The following is a 20,202-nucleotide window of genomic DNA, read 5'->3' as shown; positions in this document are numbered from 1 at the left end:
ATCCCCACACTTCACATACCCACCCCCTTCCCCACTTTCTTCTATGCCTCTCAGCTTTCTCCTGGCGTAGGCACTTTTAAAGGTGGAAAAATACTTTTCGCTGAATTTGTAGAAATTCTCGCAGGTAAAGGCAGCACTGCACAGTGGTTGGAATATGCGCAAAAAGCGCACGAAAAAAACACTTTTGAGAGAGCTGGACAACTAAAGATTGGAACTACAAAAATATGTTAACTAAAATAATAAAAAAAAAACGATTTTGCGTACAACTCTGGAAAACTCTATATATATAAAATAAAATTTAAAAAAAAGTTGACATAAAAACAAATTATTTTGGTTTTGCAAAAATTAATTTTAATATATTATTATACTATTTAAGAAACAACACACTTTTGCAGTTTATGTGAAAATTTTTTTAATTTGTTTTTAAATTACTTATATAGAAGTTAAATAAATTAGGTTGGACTCATAGCAGTACAGGAGCATTGGAATTTTGAAGATTGTAGAAGCTGGAAAAAAATTATCTCCATAGATTTTGGTTGGCATTTAACACCAAAGGGTCTCCTCTATGGAATTTTAAAAATCGTAAATCAACTTCTTAACCTATAATTAGAATAAAACAACACTTTAAATTTGATTTTGAGACTTTGGATTTTCTTGTCCAAAATCATGTCAAAATGGACTAGAATTTTGACTTGTAAAGTGGCTAGATCCAAAGTCAGATCAACTTCAATTATCCATAAGTTGATCAAAAATAAACCGATTTTTAAGCGGAATGTCATTTTGATCATGACTTCACCTCTTAATTGATTCTGCATTTAAATTTTTATCGTCTAAAAAATTTGATATTTTTTCGACCCTATGCATAACATAACATCCAATTTTGCATACTTACCCCTTGACATTTTTTCAAAAACTTTGATCTCTCATAACTTCATGAAAAATAACCCGATTTTCAAGCGGAATGTCATTTTAATCATGTTTTGGTCTCTAAATTGATTCTGCATTTAAATTTAATTAATTTTGTAAAAAAAATTATTTCCCTCTAGATCTTGGATTCGTGACTAAGGGTCCCCCCTTTGAAATTTTGAAAATTAAAATTTTTAAATCTTAAGTTTTCACTTTTAATCAACTCCTTATATCGTAATTAGTATAAAGCAACACTGTAAATTTGAGTTTGAGACCTTTGATTTTCTTGACAAAAATCATGTGAAATTGTATAAAAATTTTGACATGTAAAGTGGCTAGGTCAAAGGGTTGAACAACTTCAAACATTCATAACTTTGTCAAAACTCAACCGATTTGGAAACGGAATGACATTTTAATCATGAATTGGCCTCTACACTTATTCTGCATTTAAAGTTTATAAATTTCGTCAAATAAATATTTTTCTTCTAGATAATGGTTTACATATAAATGCAAGGGGTCCCCCCTTTGAAATTTTGAAAATTCCACATATTAAATTACAAGCTTTGACTTTTAATCAACATTATATTTCGTATTTAGTATAAAAAAACACTTTAAACTTGTTTTAAAGAAGTTACAAAAATGTTGACCTGTAAAGTGGATAGATCCAAAGTCTGACCAATACTCATTCGATTTTCAAACGGAATGTCATTTTAATTATCAATCATTCCGCATTTTAATTTTATTACTTGGGTTCTAATAATATTTTTCACTAAGAACCTATTTGATTCCCTGGTGAGTCAACAGAAAAGTCGGCAAAATACTACAAGATACTGAAGTTTGGCATCTATTCGCTTGAGTGCTTGTGCGTCTCACTGGCTCCACTTAAAAAGACCTAGCCTAATACTGTGGGAGCATTAACAATTTTTACTTAAGTATTTATGACTGCTGACCACTGTGCGTTGCGATGTCAGTTTTGCCATTCGAGTGGCTTCCATGTATCATATGCCAGCTCTCTAGGTGGCAGTCAGGTGCTGCAAGAGGGGGTGAAGGGGGTTGCAACTTGTTGCCTGCCTCACTGTGTGGCGCCTTAGGTTACAACAATGCGCCTTTTCTCGCTGTCTTTCTGGCATATCCCTTGTCATTTTTAATTTATGCACCGAATGGAGCAGAACCTTGCTAGCTCCCTCTCTTTTTACCCTTTCTTCGTACCCTTTCTCGACTTGAACTTTGGCTAAACTTGGCATACTTTACCCCTTCCCCATTTTTCGTTGGAGGCAGATAGTTGACTTATGGCCCATATCATGCGATTCCGCCTTTTGTTTTCCACATTTTCCAACATGTGGCATACAATTTAATTGCGGCTTTTGAGCGCATTCAGCATAAGAAAGGTCTCCACACACACACAAACACACACACACACACGACGACCTTGTGAACTATGACACCTTGGAAGATTCGAGATTTCCAAAATGACCAAATGTAACTAAAACTTCTCATGGAGCCCAACTTTGTAAGGATTTTAACGGGTGAAAGGAATGAAATGAAAGGAATTGAAAAGAAATTAGAGATACTTTCTTTGCCATTCCATCCAATTTACTTTACGTAAATAATTTTGGATTATAAAATTAAAAGCAAAGGCGCAAATTTTCTGAAGACTGTCAGGGATTTTGCAAAGGAAACGAAAATAATGGAATGGAAGTAAAAAGTAAATAAACTAAATAATTTATCCATAATTTTTATAATATGTCAAGGACTTTTTAAATTTAGTACGGAATTAAGTGAATGTGAAAAATTAATAAGCTCTGCGATTTTTCTATAAAATAATTGAAAAATAAGCATTTGAAGAAAAGATAGTCTAAAATAAAGACTATCGGAAGAATAAAGTGAAGTAAAGTTAATATAAACCAGAGATTCCCTTTCCTCAATCCCACTCAGTGAGTACTATAACATCAGGGACAGTAAATAATGTTAATTTTGTTTTTTCAAATGAAAAATTCATTCATATAAATAAACTTTTTTATTGTATTTTTATGATTTACTCATGAAATAATTATTATTTTTGAGCAAAAAAATAAAACTCAAGAACTATCAATATTTTTGATTCAATAAAAAATAAAACTAAAGAAATCATTATTCTATTCATATAAATACACGTTTTTATTGTATTTTTATTATTTACTCATGAAATATATATTATTTTTGAGCAAAAACAAGTATAAAACTCAGCAATAATCATTATTTTTGATTTAAAAGAATAAAACTCAAGAAATCATTATTCTATTCATATAAATAAACGTTTTTATTATATTTATTTATTTACTCATGAAATAATCATTATTTTTGAGCAAAATAATAAAACACAGGAATAATCATTATATTTGATTTAAAAAAATAAAACTCAAGAAATCATAGTTCTTTAATATTATTTTGGCTTTAATTAACTTAGGAATAATCATTATTTTTGATTTAAAAAAATAAAACTCAAGAAATCATAATTCTTTATTATTATTTTTGCTCAAAAATAATGATTATTTCTAAGTTTTATTTTTTTGATGAAAGTAATCATAAGTAGAATAACAAAAACTCATAGAATAATGATTATTTATTGAGTTTTATAATAAAACTTATCATGATTACAGTCCCTGAAAAATATTTTAAATATCTTACTTTTCTACACATAATCAGTGAGAGTCATCTGTAAAAATTAGCCTTCTACTTTTTCCAAACTTGGGTGTAGAATTTTTCAATACATTGAACTTTCTTTATAGTGAATGTTTATTTATAATAATATATTTCTTAAATATTATGATTTGATTGCTATGGGAAAGTTGAAGACAAGAAATTCTTTATAATTAAATATTCACTTGTAAATTAAAAATTATGCTTTATGAATGATACTTTATTTCAATTATGACTCTGGGTTTCATTTATTTTTTAGCAGCACTTGCCGCAGATTATGTAGCAAAGGGGCAACCACAGAGGCCGCAGCCACAACAACCACAACAGCAACAATGAGTTGCATGCCACACCGCATTTAACTGATGTCCATCAAAAAAAAAAACCAGAGAGGAGCTGTAACCGATGCCCAAAGCCCGAAAAAAGACTCAGATGTGGCTATATAATATAACAAGTTGCCCAGCCCTGAGGGCCAATCTACTTGTGATACCCTGTAATTGAAGAGATGACCGAAAGGGTTCGTTTATATCTCACAGTTTTTGAAAATTGCAGTAACTCGAATTGTGATCAGAGGAGAAAGAGCGTACAAGGTGTACTTGCTGCAACGGACACAACTGTGCACTACAGTAGTGTCCAGAAGAGCGTGTCCACCTAACGGAAAACAGAAGAACTACGCTATCCATCAATAATAAAATGGTTTCAAATTATTTCTCCTATGTATACTACTTAAAAATTACAATTTTTATTATTGTATACTTAGAGTAACCAAATATACCTTCGAGATATTCTGAAAAGAAAGAGGATAATTGGGAAAATCATTTGAAATTGTTTTTTTAAATGTATAAGTGAAATATTTAAATTTGCTGCCAATTTTATAAAATCATATATATTTTAAAATTAAAATTATTTTTGTACACTTTCAATAACCAAATATACCTCTGAGATATTCTGAAAAGAAAGTGGAAAACTTGGAAAATCATTTGAAATTGTTATTTTTCTGCTATTTAGACCTCGTACTTAAAAAAAGTACAGGGGTCTATTGGGTTTTTTAAAGTATAAGTGAAATATTTAAATTTGCTGGCAATTTTATAAAATTTTATTTATTTTTACAATATGATAAATAAACATTTTTCTTTGTGCTAAAGCATAGTAGTTAAAAAATCGTCAGGTGACTTGTTTATTTGTTGTTTGTTGATGTGAATGTGTTACAACTATCTGCATATTTATAAATATATGCACATTATAAATAAGTATATATATATAATATATATTCAAGTCTTCGTTTGTAGGCTTTGATAGTTTTTGGAATGTTTTTCGTTTGTGAACGAAGATCAAAATTAATGCACCAATAATGTATACAGTGAAGACATCAGTTTGTGAAGGACTCCAATTCTTTTTGATAAAATTTTCTGTCAATTCTTAATGATCAAAATTGTTGTCGTAATTAAAGTATTCATCATTGGCATTATTTTCGACTCATCGATTGTATATTTTCGTCTTTTTGCCAGCAATTTTACGATTTTACTGCAGAATTCACTGCAGAAATCACTGCAGAATTCACTGCAGCACCTGCAAAAAACTCGGTTTTAGTTGCATTCCGCTTGGGTTCAGCTTTTTCTTACCGTTGGTTTTTGCATCTAACTGCTTCTTCATCATTTTCATTAATTTTGCAGCTTCCAAGCGTTTTATTAAAACATTGCGAGTGGTTTTTGTGATTGGCATATTCGGCATTCCCACAGCAAGCATCTCAGCCCGCAGTTCTTCAGTGCACAAATTATCAAGATCATCAGCAATAGCCATAATTTTTAATTTAAAAAAAATTTTTTTTAAGAATTTTTCAGAATTTTTTAGAATTTTCACAATTTTTTTTAATGGAAAGCTGCAGCTCGTTCAAAGAAATTCTTTTAAATGAAATGAAATTGTTATTCGGCATTTAAGTATTTTATTTTAGGTTGCTACGATTGACGAATTTTTTTTATTAATAATTGAAATTAATCAAGTGTTTTGAAACTTCAAAGAAATATTTTGCAGAAAGTACGGTTGATGATTTAAATAAAGACATTTTCTTGATTGTTGATTAAATTTAATACTACATAAATTAGATTATTTTTTTTTTATAGATTTTGTAAAGCAAAAAAAAAAAAGTAGAATTTAGTGGAAATTCCAATATTTTTATTTATAGTTTATTTTTTTTGGACGAGTTTTGATTTTGTTTTCAACTTTTTCTGTTGTATACATTTTTTCTAGTTTACATTTTTTTTTTTTTTTATATTTGCAAATTTTTATAGAAATTCGATTAATCTGTCGAATTTTTGCAACTAAAGAATAATTCCATATTTTCATTAGTGACGTTTAAATTCACATTTTAAAGTCGATGCTCAGTTGGGATTAACAACTTTTGAGCATTGCTGTATTACAGGGTATTTAAAGAGCAGTATTTTGGTAGGAGCTGCGGTTGCAGTTGCATCTTGGTCTAGAGGGGGAGGGGGCTAGTCCCGAGGGGTGGGGAATAGGGTGGAAGGGGGAAGAGATACGCAGAGAGCAACGCAGTTTTTTTTTTTTTTTTTTGGTGTATTTATCTTTGCGCTTTGGGATTGGGATTGGCAATTGTAGCGGGTGTCTGCTGTATCTCTCAATCTCCTTCTCTCTCTCACTCTCTCTATCACTCTCTCTCTCTCTGTCTCTCTCTCTTTCTCTCCTGCCCCACTGTGGCATCAGCATTCGGTTGCTGCAACAGTGCGCGCATAAAAATTAAAAATTTCATTAAATTCACAAAAATGCTTCAAGTGGAAAAATGTAATATCCTTTGGGCACAAAGGATCTGCATATAAATGCAAATGCCTCCCGACTGTCTGCCAGTCTGCCTGCCTGACTGTTGACTGGTAAAACGATATGTTGCCGTAGAGCCAGCAGAAGAAGAAGAAGAAGAGACATGCATGAATGCACACTCTCTCCTATACATATGTATATACATACTATATATCTCCTATGTGGTTACGTAATTAATGTGCGCATTTGATAAACAAAAGAATTTCCCTGTTCAACGCGAAACCGAAATTCTTCTCTTATATTCGCACAAAAAAGCTGAAATCCTCAATTTGTTGGCAACATGTCGACTGAATTTCAATGCTCCTGATTAAGGCATCAAATAAAAAGACTGAAGAAGAGGAAAAGGTTTATTTTTTGACAAGCCGAACGTTTTAGACTCTCTAAATAGATTTTTAAAAAAGCTAATTAGAATTAGAATTTTAAAAATATTTAAAAAAATGGAATTTTTTATCAAGAGCTAAAAATTTCTAGATATGTTGACAAGAAATTCATATAAAAACAACCGAATGAAATATTGGTGGCTCTGAAATCTTAAAGATTTCAAAAAAATTACCCATTTTCAAGAAGAACAAAAATACAAAAAAAAATTTTCTTAACTATGTTGTGTAAAAATTTCAGCCTCGTAGCTCTTATGGTTTATACTCCGCAATTATCAGCTAGTTAGTTAGTCAGAATAAATTGTTTTATATATATTATTTTCTTACTTTTTTTTATTTTTTAAATATATTTTCATAATTAATAAAAATAATTAAATAATATTAAAAAATATTTTAAATTTTTTCAAATCTTTCAACTATTGTGAAAACCTTTGACTAGGGTATAATGATGAGTGCGCACATTTTGGCAATAATTTGCTTAATAAGAAGTCAACTGACACACACACACACACACACACACACACATGTGTTATTCAAGTCGTCGCCAAAAGTCGAAAAAAGTTGTGAAATTAAAACTTTTTCGCCGCAGTCAAAAAAAAGTAAAAAAAAAAATAAAATAAAGTCACAAAAAAACTTTTTTAACTGCTCAACCAGCCCTCGTTGGCTTAATCCGCCTCCTTCTACTTGCCCGCTCACATAAGTGTGTCTCTCTCTCACTCTCTCCATTTCCCTCTCTCTCTCTCTATGTGAAACTTGCGCCTGGTAATTATAAGACTTGTTAGAAAAACTGCAACATTTCCAGCCGACACAATACTTATCTGAAGCAGTGTTGTGTGTGCGTGTATGCAAAATATAAATGCCATATTTTTCATTCGATTTAAAAACGACTTACAAGTTTCTTAAACTAACTCTAACTCTATTTATAAAACTTCTTTTTTTGCCCTACTGATTGACTGATTGATTGACGAACTAACTGATTGAGTAATTGGCTCTCAAGGCACTAAAGTTGGTAGTTTCTTTATTTACTATTGATGTGAGTATACATTCTGTTCCTACTTTGCTAAATTAAACGCGCTCCAAGATAAAAACTTTTGTAACGACAATTTTCATGTTTTTATTTGTAATTTTTTTTGGAAAAAAATGGGTAGGCAATTTTGGATCTGGATTTATTTTTAAAGCTTTATGCGAAACATTTAATATTCATTTATCTAACCGATTTTGAAAACTTTATATCTAAGGTAAAAAGAAGTTAATTTTCCAATTCGATTTCCGTCGAAATTCTAAAATTTTTAAGCAAACTACTGTCAAAATTTTAGACTCCTAGTTCGTACCAATTGAGCTCCTTTTTAATAGCTATATTATCAATTAGTTAGCCCCATTTATTTAGGTATCCTTCTAAAGAACTTAGCTAGGAATTGAATCTAAGGGGGACTCCTGCACAAAATTGGAAAATATTCAAAGTGTTCCCAGAAAATATGTAGAGAATTAAGTTCCCTCTTACCATTAACCCTTTGAAAATACTCCACCTTAACTCCATACACCCTTAAACCAATTACCTTCTAATTATGGTGCCAGCTGCTTATCCAAATAATTGATCCGTTAATTTGTGAGAGACATTTTTCAAATTCTTGTCCCACAATCGCAATTACTGAAATTGAAGTCAAGTTTTGCAGTTGCAGTTGCAGTTGCAAGTTGCACGTCGACAGTTGCAGTAGAATTAGAATCGGAGGTACGACTATAATTGTCACATTCACGAAAAAAATATTACCCAATTAAAAATACAGAAAATTGTTAATAATTTTAGCAAGGCTGCAAACCTTCAAAATTTTGTTAAAGTTTCGGTTCGGCGGTTCGAACCATAGAGCTATACATCGGTTCGGTTAGCGATTTGGTTTATATAGCCTCTGAACCCTAGATTTGGGTTCGAACCTTGGTTCAATCTCATACAAAAAAATATTTCTTTACATTTTGAACTAATTAAATTTTTTATTTTTAAACAAATATTGATGATAATTTAAATTTGGATGAAGATTTAAAACTCATTTATTTGAATCCGAAGTCGTGGAAAAAAAAACCATTAAATTTATGTAATTATTGTTTTTTTCGAAACGATCCTTTTATTTTAGAAAGCGGTTCGGCTTAGGTTCGGGTTTGTGAAGTAAATAATTTCTAGGGTTTGTTTCATGATTCAGTTCGGGCTGCTAAAAAACCCGAACCAAACCGGTTCTAAGAGGTTCGGTTCAGAACCGGTTTGTAGCCTTGAAATTTAGAAAGTTTTACTTTTAGGTCGAAATCGAGTAGACCAGAAAAGTGCGCCGGCAGAAAGTTTTTACTTAAAATAGTTGTCAAATTCTTCTTCTTCTTTTAATGGCACTGTTTTTTTATATGGAGTTTAGACCTATAAGAACGTTTTCTGGACTACTCGATACTGGTCTTAAAATGACAGTTAAGGAAAATTTGACATGAATTATTTCTTGAGCTTTAATCTAACTTTTTAGATAGTACGAAAAAAAAGTGAACTCAAAGTTTCTATTTTAGAAATTCTGCTTCTTCTTTTTACAGCAACGTTTTTATTATATGAAGTTTAGACCTATAAGAATGTTTTTTGGTTTACTCGATAGGGGACTTAAAATAACAGTCAAGGAAAATTTGACTTGAATTATTTCTTGAGCTTAAATCTAACTTTTTAGATAGTACGAAAAAAAGTGGACTCAAAGTTTCTATTTTAGAAATTCTTCTTCTTATTTTTACGGCAACGTTTTTATTATAAGGAGTGAATACCTATAAGAACGTTTTCTGAACTACTCTATAAGGGCCTTAAGATGACAGTCAAGGAAAATTTGACTTGAATTATTTCTTGAGCTTTAATCTAACTTTTTAGATAGTACGAAAAAAAGTGAAGTAGCTCTATTAGGTTATATGTTGCCTGAGAAATTGGGTAATAAATGGACATTTAAAATGTGAGGTTATTAAAATAATATTTTTTTTTTGATTTTCTAGGAATATCTGTTGCACATGCAACCAGTGTGGCTGCTCGGTTTGCTGTTGCTGCCCCTGCCACAGGCGGTGGCAAGTGGGATTGCAGCCCCCATCGAGTATCGTGCCCCGAAATTGATGCAAGTAGCGCTGCAAGTGCTGGAGAAGTACGTGAATCCACGCTACAATGCGCTGGCCATCATGGAGTTGTCGCGATCGCGAGTGATGCAACGTTATCACCATGAGGCGATCACTTATTTGCTGCATCAGCTGCGAGAACGTCGCATGGCATTCCAGCTGCTGATGGACACACCCATTGAGGATCCCAGGGATCAAATACTATTCCTTGTCGACTCACCGCGCTCTTTTCGCTCGCTGCGTTTCCATTTCGCCAAGTCGCTGTTCGACAGGGAGTTCAACTTTTTGATACTGCTGTCGTGGCCGGAAAATGGAGCACATGAAACAGATAAGCTGAATGCATTGCGTGATATTTTCGCTACCTGCCTGAGTTTTCATGTGCTAAATGCGGTAGTGCTGCTCGAAGAGCCCAATGGAGTGGTACTGCTGTATGGCTATAGGCTTTACGCTCCCGGTTGCCAGGACCGTCTCACTCCGGAGCTACTCGATCGCTATGAGAATGGAGAGTTTCGATTGCAGCAGCAACATCAGCTCTTTCCCCGACCCATGGGCAGTTTCTATGGCTGTCCCATCAATGTGAGCTGGTACCCCTTACCACCGTTCGTCATGTTCAACGGCAATTACCATGATCCGGCGCAAAGATCGCAAACCTATCGTCTAACTGGAGTTGATGGTGAGCTGTTGAAGAAACTGGCCCAAATCTTCGACTTTCGCATCAATCTGTTGCCACCCTGTCAGAAGGAGTTACGCGAAAAGTCCTCCTCAGGCAACTTGGACGCTTTGGGTCTTTTGTATAGCTCCGATGATTGCTTTCAGCAGCTGTCGGACTTCAACTCCTCGGTGGCAATCGGCGCACTGAGTGCCTCCCTAAAGCATCGGGATCGTTTCTCCACCACTTGCGCCTATCATCAGAGTGCTCTGGTCTTTGTCGTCCGGGTAGAGCACAAAATTGGAGCGGTTAATCAGCTGGTGCAGCCGTTTTGTGGTACCGTCTGGTTATCCTTGATTCTCAGCTGTCTGTTGGCTCTGCTGTTGCAGTGGGCGTGGCGCAGGCGTAGGCGCTGTCAACGCCTCGATGTTTTGTGCAGTGCCTTACATGTGCATACGACCCTACTGGGCAACCCTGTTGAGGTACCAGCTCTACCGCATAGAAGTGAAGTGAGATGCTTAATTGGTGCTTGGCTTTTACTCGCCTTGGTCTTGAGAGTTGCCTATCAGGGCAAACTTTATGATGTTTTTCGGCTACCCTATTATCCTCCAGTGCCGGAGAGCATTTCCGATTTACTCAGTGGCAACTATACCTATCTGGCTTCGGACTATGCGGACTATTTTCCAAGAGATCGCACTCGATTGCGTCCGTATAGCTTTCAAGAGCGTTTCAAGGAATTGGAGGCTGCTCCTGCTGACTCAAAGTTCACTACGAATTCCTTACTGGATAATCTGGCCCATTATAATCAACTCAACTGGCATACAAGTCGCTTGACCCACGTCCGGGAGCACATCTATCTCTATCAGCTGGTCATGTATCTGCGACGTCACTCGATTCTCAAGTTCGCCTTCGATCGCAAGCTGAAACAACTGCAATCGGCGGGCATTGTCGGGTATATTAATCGCAATTTCGTCGAGTCTCTATTTCATGCACCCTACACACGGCTCTCCCATGAGGTTGTTCCTATACGTCTCGAGTTGTTTTGTGGCTTGTACTTTGTCTGTCAGATGATGATGTTGGTTGCTCTATTTATCTTTTTTCTTGAACTCTTGAGTCTGCGCTTGTATTGGTTGAGACGTTACTTTGTCTAGTACTTAAGCTCTATTTAACCCTGTACTCAATAAATGTTCTAGACGCACTTGGAAACCTGGAAATCATTGTCAGAATTACAAAAATATTAAAATAAGAAAAAAATAAAAAATTTAACATTTTCCACAATTTTTATTTCAATACTATCAAAAAACGGCCTTAACGATTTTGGTAAAATTCATGGTTATGATAGCCATTGAAATTTCGAACGCCTTAGTGTACGCCTCATATATGGCATAACTCGTTTTGTCAAGATATAGACTTTTTAGTGTACGTACCTCAACTTCTATTTAATAGGTAAGTTGGTCTTTTATGTTGTTAGATGTAGATATCTTATACGAGTTTCGAATAATTGAAACAATCTGGATGCTTTCAAATTACAGGGTATGTGTTAGTTGTTCACCTAACTGAAATCATCATAGTTCATCTAGATGGGAATGATGTATATTTCATTAAAGTTAAGTGTACTTAAGTAGATGCATGAGCAAAAATTACAAAGTATATGCTAGTCGTGCACTCCCTTCCCTCGATTACCGCCTCGCCTTTCATTAGAAGTCATTGGATGTCCAGCTGACTTTGGTTCCGCTTCCGACTCCCCGTTGATGCCTGTGGCATGAAATGTGAGCTTGCAACATGCAATATTGGTACTTGCAACGTGGCAACGTGGCAACTGTGCCCGTTTTGTGGCAACCTGCTGCTTGGTTAGTTGCCACATAACGGCAGTCTTGTTTTCATTCACATTTCCATTATGACACGAGGACACGAGGCAACAACGAATGGGTGAGAGGGAGAGAGGGAGAGAGGGGAGAGGGGGCGACTCTTGTGGTTGTGCCACTGAATGCGTCGCCCTCGTTAACCAGCAACAATAAAAAAGGAGCAACCACTACAGCAACAACAACAACAATTACAACAATTATGATAGATACAGCTGCTCGACTTTTAGATGCCCAGTATTTGAAACTTTGTGATTTAATCAACGGATATAAAATTAAAATTTATAAAATTTATTAATATATGTTACAAAAATATTTTATAAAATTTTAAAAAACATATAAAATAATATATATATTATAAAAAATAGTATTCCCTGTTTTACTTGAATAACTTTTGAATTTAATATCTGATGGCGATGAAATTTTCAGGACAGATTATTGAATATATCATATGTACTAAAATTTAATGATCAAGCTTAAAATTTGTATTTTGGTATTCGTTTTTTTTTTTTAAATTTACAAACGCAATATTTTAAAACAAACTTGATCTGCTTAGTACAATGAGTAAGCTACACTACAAGTTTTTTTTTGGCACTACCTTATTTACTCTGAAATTAAGTAGTTTTTATATTTTAAATATACGTTTTTCTTTCCAAATTTAGCAATATTTGTATACAAACAATCAACAAATAAATAATAAATAAATATTTAAAGCATAATAAAGTATTTTTCATAAAAGAAAAAGCTGAAAAGTAGAAAATAATTTTTACGATTGACGCCCACGGTATTCGAACCTTTGCACAGTGAGGCTATTTCTCATTTTGTGTTGCAAAAAACATAACTTTTGAAGCAGTGAAAATATTTAACAAATTTAAAAAGCATTTAATAGAAAATGCCATTGAAATAAGTGCTTATACAGGGTGCTCAGAGGGTTCCAATTAAATTTTATGCGCAGTGCAGAATGTTAAACTTTTTTTTATGAATGACTTTGTTTATTTTAAGCATAATTTATTTATTACATTTAAAGTTGTTCGTCGCCAAATTGTATATCAGAAATGTTGTGGCATGAACATGCTTTCGTCACTAGACTTTTACCTCGTAGAGTCTTTTTTGGAAGATACCTTAAGACTGTAACTTATAAATGGTACATTTTTTTTTCTTTTATAAGAGCAAAAGAGTGGAGTGGAAAATTGGTAAACAAACTGAAATTTGGTAGCTCTAGCTCTTGCAGTCTCTGAGAGATAGAAGCTTAAAGGAACAGACAAACATGGTCGGAGACTCATAAGCCTTTGAGGTCCTTTTGGGTGCTGGGAAAAGAAGAGAAGAGAAACAGAAACAGAAGCAGAAACAGCAACAGCAACAAGCGAGCGAACTCATTAGCCTACATGGCCGCATTTTCCGCCTACACATGTGGGGCATGTGGCATGTGGCATGTCACAAGTGGCACAGCTCGACTCGCCTCGACTCGACTCTATCCGACTTTGCCCCAAGCTGTGGCACTGTCTGCGAGCATGCTACCATTTTCGGGGGGGCATGCAGCTTGTTGCAGCTTGTTGCAATGTTGTCTGCTTGCTACACAAATACATACATATTTTGTTTGCTTAAATGCCGGAAGTGTTGCGGGTCACAGCAGGCGGCATGCGGCATGTGGCATGTGGCACGTTGACGACTGGCTGAACTGAACTGAACGACTTGGTGGCAACTGTTCCCCAAAATGGTTGCAACCTACAAATGTTGTCAGCACCGTACGAAATGTGTCTGCAACACAGCGATTGCCACTGCATGGGGCATAAACACACACATCCTTTCATTTCTAGACATGTCTGTGCATGCACGGCAAGCAGGAACGATCATGTTCAAGTTTACACAGACGTATAAATAGAGCAGCTAGCTCTCAGAGAAATTCAGGGCTAGAATTTGGTCAGTTATTATTTGACTCTAGATCCTGATTTCGTTTTTTATGCTAAGGGTCCCTTTGAAGTTTTGAAAAATAAAAATTGAAAGTTTTAAATCACAATTTTTCACTTTTAAATTTAAATGATTAAAAGTTTTAATCAACTCCTTATATCGTAATTAGTATAAAACAACACTTTAAACTTGTTTTTAAGAAGTTACATTTTCTTGTAAAAAATCATGTCAAATTATACAAAAATTTTGACCTGTAAAGTGGATAGATCCAAAATCTGACCAATTTCGAACTTTCATAACTTTGTCAAAACTCAGCCGATTTTTAAGCGGAATGTCATTCTGATCATGATTTGGCCTATAAATTGATTCTGCATTTAAATTTAATTAATTTTTTAATAAAAATTATTTTCCTCCTGATCTTGGTTTCGATGCTAAGGGTCCCCCCTTTGATATTTTGAAAATTAAAAATTTTTAATCTCAAGTTTTCACTTTTAATCAACTCCGGATATCTTAAATAGCATAAGACAACACTTTAAAACTGATTCTGAGACACTTCATTTTTTTGTAAAAAATCATGTCAAATTGTACAAAAATTTTGACTTGTAAAGTTGCTAGATCCAAAGTCTGACTAACTTCAATTAACCATAACTTTATCAAAAAAGAACCGATTTTCAAACGGAATATCATTTTGATCATGATTTGGCTTCTTAATTGATTCTGCATTTAAGTTTATTTCATTTTGTAAAAAATATTATTCCCCTCTAGATCTCGGATTCGATGCTAAGGGTCCCCCCTTTGAAATTTTGAAAATTGAAAATTTTAAATCTCAAATTTTCACTTTTAATCAACTCCTTATATCGTAATTAGCATTAAACAACACCTTAAACTTGATTCTGAGAGGTTTCATTTTCTTGTCAAAAATCATGGAAAATTGGACAACAATTTTGACTTGTAAAGTTACTAGGTCCAGGGTCTGACCAACTTCAAACTGTCATAACTTTGTCAAAACTGAATTGATTTTCAAACGGAATGTCATTTTGATCATGAATTGCCCTCTAAATTCATTCTGCATTCAAATTTAATTAATCTTGTAAAAAAAATTATTTCTCTCTAAGACTTGGTCTCGATGCTAAGGGTCCCCCCTTTGAAATTTTGAAAATTAAAAATTTTAAATATCAAATTTTCACTTTTAATCAACTCCTTATATTGTAATTAGCATAAAACAAAACTTTAAACTTGATTCTGAGAGGTTTCATTTTCTTGTCAAAAATCATGGAAAATTGGACAAAAATTTTGACTTGTAAAGTTGCTAGATCCATGTCTGACCAATTTCGAACGTTCATAACTTTGTCAAAACTCAACCGATTTTCAAGCGGAATGTCATTTATATCATGATTTTGCCTCTAAATTAAGTCTGCATTTACATTTTATAACTTTTGTTCAAAAAACTATTTTTCGTTAGGAAACTATTTGGATTTGTGTAAACGGTTAGTACCGAACCGAAAAGGTCACATATCATTAGAACTACATTTATTTAGTATTAGTATCAGTATGAACAGGAATTTCTTGCCAAATATAGGGAAGGAAGGCAATTAAATACTTTGCCTAAGACGGTCATCTGGTACTCCTCCCTTTTCGCCCCCCCCCCCTCCCTCCCGGCAGCCTTGTTGCCCCCCACTCCATCGAGCCGTCGTCAGCGTATGAGATTCCCACCAATGGGCACACACTTCAAGGCTCCAGGACGTCAGAGTGTCTGCTGATAAGCGCTGATAACAAAGGTAAACAAAAAGCGGAACCCCCCGCTCCACTGCCCTTCCCCTTCTCCAGCTGCCATACCGCACAGCCGAACTTCATACCCGCCCCTTTGCCCCGTCCCGTCAGTCCAGAGATTTGCTTTGGCGGGAAACGTTGCAATTCGTCGGCTGTGGCAGAGAAAAAGGCGCATGCGTCAGCCGAGTGTCCTTTTTAGCCGAGTGCCTGTTCCTCTCTCCTCCCCTCTGACCCCTCTCCCTCTCGCACTCTGTGTCTCGGGTCTAAGTATAAGAGCTGGCAGAAAATACTGGGAAATTTCGTCTGGAAAAACTCTTGTGCAACATTTCAACTTGAGCTGAGATCAAGTCGAGATCGTCAGCTGGCAGCAACAAATGTGGCCAAAATCTAAACGAGGCTAAGCGAATTTGCAATTTCAATTAGCGTGCGAGGGCAGTTCCAAAAGTTTAACAGATGGTATCATTTTAAAATTGTTTCTATATTCAAAAAAATTATATTTTTGAAAATAATATTGATTCTGTTAATTTTGATTCTGAATTTTTCAATTTATCCACAATTTATTCTATATTAAAAAATATTTATTTTTCAAAATTAAAATTTTGTTGAAAAATTTGGAAAATATGATTTTTTTCTTTCTATTAAATATAAATTTCAAAACAATTTAAAAAATATTTCATATGCATAAATAAAATGGCTTTTTTCTTTGATTCTATAAAAAAAGGCTTTTGCGAAAATTCTTAGTTATATTTCTTTAATATATAGTATTTATTTATTTTTATTTTTTTATTTATGCACGACTAAAAACAGTCAGCAAAGAACAAAATTACTAAGTATAAAAATTAAGTTAGGAATTAGAAATAAAATAAATATTAAATATATATTATGAGCTCTACAAAAAAAAAATTAAAATTATATCTGGGGTATGCAAAAACTATAAATGATCTAACATTTGTTAAGGTTTATATATATTAAAAAGTCGCCAAAATTCTAAGTTATTTTGTATAATATATATATTTTTAAATAACATGCCAAAATCGAATAAATTTTGGCTTGTAAAATTTTTAAAACTCACTGTATATCGAAAAATATTATATATATTTGCATAGCTAAATTTTGTTTTTAAATTTTAGGAACTTAAATAAATATATATTATGAGCTGTAAGAAAAATAAAATTAAAATTAGATCTGGGGTATGCAAAAACTATAAATATTCTAACATTTGTAAAGGTTAATATATTAAAAAGTCGCCAAAATTCGAAGTTACTTTGTATAATAAATATATTTTTTAGTACCATTCCAAAATCGAATAAATTTTAGTCTGTAAAATTTTTAAAACGCACTGTATATCGAAAAATATTATATATATTTTGAATAGCTAATTAAAATTAGATCTGGGGTATGCAAAAATAATAAATGATCTAACATTTGTTAAGGTTAATATATTAAAAAGTCGCCAAAATTCAAAGTTACTTTGTATAATATATATATTTTTAAATAACATTCCAAAATCGAATGAATTTTAGCCTGTACAATTTTTAAAACGCACTGTATATCGAAAAATATTATATATATTTTGAATAGCTAATCAAAATAAGATCTGGGGTATGCAAAAATTATAAATGATCTAACATTTGTTAAGGTTAATATATTAAAAAGTCACCAAAATTCAAAGTTACTTTTTTTTAATATATATATTTTTAAATAACATGCCAAAATCGAATAAATTTTAGCCTGAAAAATTTTTAAAACGCATATATCGAAAAATAATTTATATATTTTGCATAGCTAAATTTGGTTTTTAAAACTTAAGAAACTATTCGCTTTTTTATATTTATAATTTTTTTCGAATAGTTTTTAAGCTGCCCTCGCTGTCTTTTAGCTAGGTGCGTTCTTTGAGTTTTTGCTTTTGCTTGGCCTTGGCTTTAGCTCTGAATAATTATTGATTATAATCGCATAAATCTCACACGCGATCTCTAATTTGTGGCAGATGTTTGAAGGGCTATAAAAGTGCAGTTACTGTGCAATCACTTGAACAGTTATCGAGTGCTGCTTGGGTAGTTCGAAAGGTTTCCAAAAAAGGCAGCAAAAAGTGTTTGAAATGCAGTTGCAATTGTTGGCCATCTTCTGTTTGCTGTGTGTTCCGGTTTGGGCAGCTGAGTTACCCAGCAATGCCTATTTGCCACCAGTTGTGGCAGCTGCCACAGACACAGCCACTGACCTTGCCAGCGACCTTGCAACTGCCACAAATTATCAGGAGTTGGCGTCGTTTTTGGTGCCACATGAGCTGCAACTGTTTAGGCTGCCACTGCAACAGGAATACGCACTGGATTTGCCACTGGAACATTATTAAAAGATTCTTCATGCACTAAAAAGATGATCGACGCAAAGATATCCCGCACTAAAGTACCCCAAGTACTCCTAATCTTTGCTTAAAATGTCTGTAAAAGGAATGAATTTTTAATAAAATAATAATTTCCAATTTCCAATGCTCGACTTGAAAATACCCTTTAAATAGAAGTAATGTATTGCAAATAAACTGTGATTTGCTGTTTCACGAAAAATATTTTTTAAAACAATTACTGATCTTTTAATAGATAGCAGAAATGCTCGACTTGAAGATACTCTGTTATACAACGCAAAGTATTTCAGTTGAGTCATATTCAGGTGTTGTGTACAGTATAAAACATATTCAATAAATTTCTATGCATAGACTGATAAAAAAATGTTCTAAAATCATGTTTTTGGTCTCAGAAATAAGATTTTTGTTTTCAAAAAAGCGTCGAATACATAAAAACCCTAAAATTAAGAGAGCACATCTTGGTTTTAAGAACATTTCGAATAAGACCAAGTTCTTATTTTACGAATAACTGTTCTTAAAATTAAAAAATAAAAGATTTTAAGATTTTATAGATTAATAATCTTAGTTTTTGTAATTTGGTCCTAAAATAATCTTATTTTAAGCACAAAATATTTAAGGTGAATGTTCTTGATTCTAGAAGTTGGTCTTTTTTTCAGTGTACTTGTAAATGATGTTAGAAAATGAAGTACACTCGACTTGAAGATACCCTACAATGCACTCCAAACTGATATTTTTTTTTTTTTTTGTGTATTACCATATGCTCAATCACTATAAATATCACTACTCAACTAGAGAATACCCAACAATTTACTCAAAATATATTATATATATCTATGAAGTGCATTTCACTTTATTTTACATTTTATATATTTGTTAATATTAACTGGAACTGTGGTTGTAACTATAAAAGCTCGACTGAAAGATATCCTGTTATATAATTTTTTATTTCTAAAATATTATTTCTTAATTGCATTTCTTTCAGGGTCTACGGAAAGATAAATATATTGAAATTTGTTGTGTTGTAAATGGATGTAAATAGAATAAATAAGATATATCACTGACATATTACAACTTTTGTATTAAACTTAATTTTGTTTGTCACAAAAATGTATATCAGAAATTTTGGGGCATGAACATGCTTTCGTCACTAGACTTTTACCTCGTGTAGGGGTTTTTTTTGTGTGAGACCTGTTTTCTCATAAATTTCTATTGTTACAGGGTGTATTATAACAGTTGCAATTGCAACAGGAAAGTGGGAAGAAACAGGAAGTCAACTCTTTGTCATCGGTTGCACAACCGCAACTTAATCCCTGTCCACAGTGCAAAGTTACACTTCCTCTCCCACCTTCCAGTCAGTCAAAACTTTTGCCATACTATATGTGTGTGTGTGTGTGTATTGTGTGTGTGGTTTAATCAAGTTTCGCCACTTAAGTTTGCGCTCAGGTGGAAAACACTCAAAAGCCGCCTGACCGAACTGAAACTGAACTCAAAACCGAAACCGTAAACGTAACCCAACCCCCCTTCCCCTTCCCCTACTCTCCCCATCCCCCTCCCCACACCTCTCTGCTCTACTTCTGCAAAAGTTTGACTGCCATTTGCAGGGGTGGCTGGTGGTAAAAGGGGGGCTGTACTTGGGGGGGAATTCAACCTGTTACGCATTTGGTGGCTGCATATGTCAGTTCATTGTTTTATGGCCACTTCTTCCTTTCTCCTTTCTCCTTCTTCCTCATTCACCTTTCTTTCACCCTACCA

General features: G+C 33.5%; 1 protein-coding gene and 1 long non-coding RNA gene across 3 annotated transcripts; one reads left to right on the top strand and one right to left on the bottom strand.

Annotated features, from left to right (window-relative positions):
- Positions 1–4,732: 4,732 nt before the first annotated feature.
- On the bottom strand, positions 4,733–5,414 carry LOC117793265. 2 transcript variants are annotated; one of them, XR_004618242.1, is made up of 3 exons: positions 5,205–5,414; positions 5,059–5,151; positions 4,767–4,793 (listed from the first exon to the last, which is right to left on the bottom strand). It is a non-coding gene; the product is annotated as an uncharacterized LOC117793265 (long non-coding RNA). The 2 variants fall into 2 exon arrangements; XR_004618241.1 differs by having other exon boundaries at positions 4,733–5,151; positions 5,205–5,413.
- Positions 5,415–9,803: 4,389 nt separating this feature from the next.
- LOC117784597 lies at positions 9,804–11,702 on the top strand. The gene is made up of 2 exons (XM_034622378.1): positions 9,804–10,657; positions 10,700–11,702. The coding sequence occupies exons 1-2, from the start codon at positions 9,804–9,806 to the stop codon at positions 11,700–11,702; spliced, it is 1,857 nt and encodes a 618-aa protein (XP_034478269.1).
- Positions 11,703–20,202: the final 8,500 nt, after the last annotated feature.

Source organism: Drosophila innubila, chromosome X, assembly GCF_004354385.1.
Source record: "Drosophila innubila isolate TH190305 chromosome X, UK_Dinn_1.0, whole genome shotgun sequence".
NCBI classification, from domain to species: domain Eukaryota; kingdom Metazoa; phylum Arthropoda; class Insecta; order Diptera; family Drosophilidae; genus Drosophila; species Drosophila innubila.
Note: the sequence above shows the minus strand (reverse complement) of the source record. Positions and strands in the feature narration are given on the sequence as shown.

Coding starts and splice junctions, on each gene's coding strand:
- LOC117784597 (XM_034622378.1), top strand. CDS start 9,804: ATGCAACCAGTGTGGCTGCTCGGTTTGCTGTTGCTGCCCCTGCCACAG. Junction 10,658..10,699: donor CAGAAGGAGTTACGCGAAAA/GTCCTCCTCAGG, acceptor TCTTTTGTATAG/CTCCGATGATTGCTTTCAGC.